The sequence below is a fragment of the Zingiber officinale genome, chromosome 2B (genome assembly GCF_018446385.1).
Source record: "Zingiber officinale cultivar Zhangliang chromosome 2B, Zo_v1.1, whole genome shotgun sequence".
Classification (NCBI taxonomy): domain Eukaryota; kingdom Viridiplantae; phylum Streptophyta; class Magnoliopsida; order Zingiberales; family Zingiberaceae; genus Zingiber; species Zingiber officinale.
Window position 1 is genome coordinate 44,025,156 of NC_055989.1, and position 6,067 is coordinate 44,031,222.

The 6,067-nt window shown below is 43.9% G+C and overlaps 1 protein-coding gene across 1 annotated transcript; it reads right to left on the reverse strand.

The window, feature by feature from the left end:
• Positions 1–637: 637 nt before the first annotated feature.
• Positions 638–5,781, reverse strand: LOC122048249. Its single transcript, XM_042609844.1, has 2 exons — positions 5,685–5,781; positions 638–1,377 (listed from the first exon to the last, which is right to left on the reverse strand). Exons 1-2 carry the CDS (start codon positions 5,779–5,781, stop codon positions 638–640), a joined length of 837 nt encoding a protein of 278 aa, XP_042465778.1.
• Between the last annotated feature and the right edge of the window lie 286 nt (positions 5,782–6,067).

The following is a 6,067-nucleotide window of genomic DNA, read 5'->3' on the forward strand; positions in this document are numbered from 1 at the left end:
GGAATTTGATCTTTTGATGAAAAGTGGAGACTGCCACCTGGAACTCGTACAGTGCCGGTCTTCCTAAGATGATGTTGTATGAGGACGGTGAATCCACCACTAAGAAGGTGCTCCTCCGCGTCCTCACCAGGGGCTCACTACCTAAAGATATGGCTAGCTTGATCTGGCCCATGGGTCGTATTTCATTGCCGATAAAACTATATAATGAAGTAGCCATGGGCTGGAGTTCACTGGCATCAATTTGCATGCTCTCGAATACTCTCCTGAATAGCACGTTGACAGAGCTTCTGGTATCCATGAAAACTCTATCCACGCGACTGTTGGTGATGATGACCTTGATTATTAGGGCATCGTCATGAGGGAGCTCCAGCCCCTCCAGGTCTGGTGGCCCAAAGCTGATAACAGACCCTGCAACTTGCTCCTTGCTGCACCTTACAACGTGTATCTCCAAGCGCCGCTCATGAGACTTCCGAGCCATAGCGGAGTCTCCATCTGTGGGTCCTCCTGAGATTATACTGATTTCTCGGATGGCTACCAGACTGACCTGCCCTGAGTTGTTGGTCGGCCAGCATCCTCTGCTGAGTCCTAATGCGATCTCAGGTGGAGGCAGGCCTAGCTCCGCCGTGCGCCAAGAGTCTCAGGCGAACTGGAAGCAATCACTTGTGGCATGGGTGTGGGACCGATGACAAGTGCAATAACGTGGTCCCCATTGCCCAGGCCTAGGGGCTTGAATAGCTTCCACACATTGTGCCGGCCTGGGATCCTGATCAGGGGGGAAGGGTGGTCGGGCATCCCGGACCCGTGGAAGAGGCTGAGCTAGTGGTTGGGGCGGCCTCTTCTCTGGATTATTGGCGGGAGTAGGTGCCTTGTCTGCTTTGCGTTGAGCGGTCTGAGCCTCCTCTATGTTGATATAGCTAGCTGCCTTCCCGAGCATCTCAGCAAAGTTCTTCATAGGGTCTCGGATGAGATCTCGGAAGAACCCCCCCTCTACTAGTCCATGAGAGAAGGCGCTCATCAGTATTTCTGAAGTAGCGAATGGGACGTCCTGTGCCACCTGGTTGAAGCGCTTGATATAACTTCGCAAGGGCTCGGCCGACCCTTGCTTAAGAGCGAAGAGACAATGGTCTGTCTTCTGGTACTTCTTGCTGTTGTTGAAGTGGCATAAGAAGACAGTCTTGAAATCATGAAAACAGGTGATGGACCCGTTCGATAATCCATCAAACCATTTCTGTGCCGAGCCAGATAGAGTATTTAAGAATAGTCGGCACTTAATAGCGTTGATGTATTGATATAACAACGCAACATTCCTGAACTTGTGGAGATGATCCTCTGGATCTTTACTGCCATCGTATTCTCCAATGGTCGGGGGCTTGTATCCTTCGGTTGTTAGTTAGAGCCCTAGAGCCAATCATTTAATGATTGTATTATGAACTTGTTGTATTATATTCTTATATAAATAAAGGCATTTGTTTTTTGTTATTATACTTACTTGTATTGGTGCCAAATAAACTAAGTATAATAGCGCCCTTGAGTAGAAGATTCTCACTTATATCAATCGGTTAGTTGAACTGATAGTGAGATGATATAGGGAACACTACTCTTAATCATTCCTAGTCGAGTATTAACATTCAGGGACAATGTTAATGCAATAAGACTAGCATGTAGGTCAACTCGATGACTTGATCTCACAAGTCATGGATATAGAGATATCAAGTTGACACATGGGTATGCATTGGAGAATGTATACTGAATGACCGCCATATGAAATTATCATGGATCGTTCTATGAGTGTCATATGCTTTCTCATGTGGCTATTAGTATGACTACTAGTCCTTGGACCTGAAGTCACCATGGATCCCTACATAAGGAGTTATGTACTTTGGTTTCGTCAAACGTCACCCGTAACTGGGTGGACTATAAAGGCGATTACTAGGTATGTAACGAATTATGCAGAGGGATGTGAGTGATGTAGATGGGATCTGTCCCTCCTATATGATGGGAGAGACATCGATATTCTTGATAGAGTGAGACCACGAAGTGCATGACCATGCCCAAATGAGTCAATATGAGATATTGAGCTCATTTGATTTAGTGAGTCTACTTGGAGTTCAAGATTTAGATTGATTAAAGGATGACACGGTCTATGCCTCACATTGATCAATCTAGATGTCTAGGATAGAAGGACACTTGTCATATATTGTGAGGAGTCACAATTAGTAGTCACAAGGTGATGTTGGATCTCAACATTCTTGTAACTTGGGTAGTAATGATGTGTTGCTAGATACCGCTCATTACTTATGCTCCTAAATGGGTTTAGGGGCATTGCCAACGTTACAAGAACCTATAGGGTCACACACTAAGGACAATTAGATGGAGATTAGGTTCATATGATAAACCAAGAGGATTAGATTCATTTGATGAATCAAATTGGATTAAGAGTAATCCTAATTGGGCTAATTGAGTTGGACTCAAGTTGATTCATGTGTTCAATGAGTCTAATTTAGATTATGACTCATTGAATCAATTTAATTAAATGAATTAGATTCATTTTATTAAATTGGCTTGAATTAAATGGTTAGATTAGATCAACCATGAGAGAGATTAAGTCATGTTTGACTTGACTTGAGAGGAAGATGAAGAGTCAAGTTTGACTTGACTTTATGCCACCTCATTGGTGAGTTGGCATTGAGTGGGCCAATGATGATGCTCCACATCATCATGGTTGCTTAAGTGGGATGCCACCTCATGGGAGTTACCAAGAGTTGTGACTCTTGGCATTCCATGGAGGTTACAACACCTCTTAATGTGGCCGGCCACATGAATTGCATGAATAAGTTTCATTTTGCAAGTGTAACTCTCATCTTCTTCCTCCTAGTGCTTTCTCTTCTTTCTCTTCCTCTCCTCATCTTGTCGAACCCTACTAAGGTGCTAGCACACTTTAGTTTGGTGATCTCCTTCTTGTGTTCGTGTGGATACTTCTAGAGGGTTGTCTACTTTGACAATCTTGAGATCCGGCACCATTGGACGAGCGGGATTCGCGAAAGACACACATGAAGGGTAAACCTTATACTCTAATGTAGATCTAGAGTTTGTAAATTCGTACTCGTAATGTTTTTGAAGTTTTATTCTTCGCACGGATCCGGTGGCGGGGCTTTCGCGACACGAAAAAGCGGTTTTCACGACCCGAAAAACCCAACATCGGTAGCTTCTCCTCTAGTACCCTTAGAGAGAAGGACACTTGCTCATCGGGTTCCCCTCAGGGCTCCTCCGTGAGGACTATAGTTTTCCCCTTCTTTGAGTCCCTGGGCGGGGAGCTTTCCACCATAGAGGCGTGTGGTTACTCTTTCTTATTATAACAGTCCAAGCCCTAATGGTAGTAGTTCGAGACTGGTTCTCGGTAGAAGGCCGGGGGGAACTCCTCAGGTTGCTTCCTCTTAGACCCTATGTCTGAAACATGAGTCGGGTCCTTAGAAACGGCAGACATTTTGTATGGTCGCGAGGTAGTGGTCTATTTTTTGGAAGCCGCTCATCTCTTAGCTTCCTTAAACAACTCGTACTCCCCTGCCATTATAGTCATGTTGATTCGTCCAGTCTCCTCCATCTCCATGCTCCAAAATAGGTGAAGAAAGTTCTCACAGATGGCGCCAAATTGACCCTGTCCGGAATCTGAGTCAGATGAAGGTCGGGTGAGCTGTTGCTAGCATTGACGAAGGGGCAACTGAGACACCTTTCTCGCATGCGCTTCCAAAAATGGACTCCCACGCAGTGCTGACGGATGACGATGATTGAGCCGGCGGTACCTGAGCTCTACGTAAACTAAGACAAGCACACGGGCGTTAGAGGCTAGAAACTAGGAAAAAAGTCCCCCGACCAGACCCTCCGACGCTCAAGTCAAGTACTTTTTCCCCAGAATAATAGTGTACGAAGGAGAAAGAAAGTAGAAGACAAGTGCGAATGTGTCAGAGAGCGTACCTACGTGAGGGAGAGGACCTCCCTTTTTATATGACAGTGCGTACCTTCTAGAGCTTGACTGATGTCAAAGAATGTCGGGTGATGGAGGACACATGGCATCCTCCTATAGACTGAAGGAAAGTTCCATTCACAGGTGGCTGTAGACCGTTGGAATATTTAGCAGTTATTCTCTGACAGGCGGTTACGATTCCCTGATCTTGTTGTCATGTAGCGCCTTCTGTCTTGACCGATCATGAATAAGGCAGCTCGGGATGATCAACCAGATATAACACTTGGCCTAAACCTTGGGGGGTTGGTAGCCATGGAGAGATCGTCCAAGAGCTGACCAGGAGTTAGCTGATAGGGAGTTTTAGCTTACTGAGAGTACTAGGCCTAAGTACAACTAGGTCGTGAGAGCCCAACTCGTCAAATCCAGATCAGGTATCACCCCGACTGTCTACCCAGGTGTCTCAGATCTGGAGTTCCGGTCTGTGAGAACCTTACCGGGAATTAGGTTGTTGACGTCATCACCCGATCTTACTTCCTCTTTCCATACCTATTGACTCTCTTGCCCCTTTGGCTTCTGACTGTCACGTCCCTTTGACTTCTAACTGCCATGTCCCCTTGACTTCTGACTACCATGCCCCCTTGACTTTTGACTGTCATGTCCCCTTACCTTCTGTCTGCCCAACCTTATTGGACCCCACCGTTATGTACCGTATCACCTAGTAAATTAAATCACCTTGAACTCCTAAATAGAGAATAATCGTTTTTAGAAGGCAAATTGTTAGTCAACTCAATAAAAATTAGTCGATTGAAGTCATGTTTAGTTGAATCCACTGCAAATATAATACTTCTCTTTGTGAGCATGATATCCTAAGTGGACTCCCAAATCAACTTATTACCCTCAACGCTAGTCCTGCTAGTCGACTAAATCATTAATTAGAGCATCAATATTGGTGTTAATGTATGGGTATTATAACATGCAAATAATATTACAATCAATGTGGATGGGTGTTATAACACCCAAGTATACATCAACTTTCAATTCTTTGAATGCAGTTAATGAATAAGAAATTATAAGTATAAAATTGAAAATGTATTTATTTATTTAATGTAAAATAAAAATAAAGATAAATGAATGGACATTGTGGCCCATAAATAATAAATGTTAATATTAAAATAAATATGAGTGTGTGTTAATAAAAGAGATGTATTAATATAATAAGCATCTGATATGTGAGTCCTATGTTTTTTAAATATGTGATATATTAGGGTTGTAAATAAACCAAACGTTCGTGAACAAGTTTGATGTTTGGCTTGGTAAAAGCTTGTTTATGTTCATTTAATATACATAAGATCAATTAAATAAACAAACTTAAACTGTAAAATACCGTAACAAAATAATAATAAGGTTTAATTGATGAATAACCTTAACGGAATTTTTTAACAATTTTTCGGGATGTAAACGGAGACCGTATGCCATATTTTAAGAGGATAGAAGAATTGGGCTGGGAAAAAAGAAGTCTGTTTGGAATACCCAAATTTAGTGGGAGTTGATTGAGAAATTAACTTAGCGTTTAATTAAATTAACCTAAGTTGATTAATTAACCTAGGTTTATATGCCTAAACTGATTCCTTCTCCTTTTTCTTGATTCCCTCCCCCGATCCCTAATTTCCTCACCACCACTTCCTCTTCTTCCCCTCTCATCTCCTCCGTGACCTTTCTCCACCACATCCACTGCCGCTGGCGCCGAGAGCCACCTGAGTGTTGCTTGAGGCCCTCTCATCAGTACCCTTCTTTTTGATTCCCATTTCTTCATCTACCATCTACGCCCCGACGCATCTCGATGCCACGAATCCCAATCGCGCTGGCATTTTCTCCGAGTGGGAGTCTTCCCGATCCTCCACCCTCAGCCTCTCCCTCATGGTGACATTGGGTGTGTGCCACCCGATCTTGACGATGCCAACCATCCCTAGCGAACCAACCACAAGATCCAGTGATCGCCTGGATTCGTTCGCGACTGATCTATTCCCATGGGCACCGACGTCGTCTCTAAGGGTGTCATGCCAGCAGATCCACTAGCCTCGCCTTCTCGTTGAGCGATCAATGGAG

What these genes read in the sequence shown, in the direction of transcription:
- LOC122048249 (XM_042609844.1), bottom strand. Translation starts at nt 5,781, where the DNA reads ATGGTAGATGAAGAAATGGGAATCAAAAAGAAGGGTACTGATGAGAGG. An exon ending in CGCCAGCGGCAGTGGATGTG is followed by an intron (nt 1,378 to 5,684) that starts GTGGAGAAAGGT and finishes TAACAACCGAAG; the next exon opens with GATACAAGCCCCCGACCATT.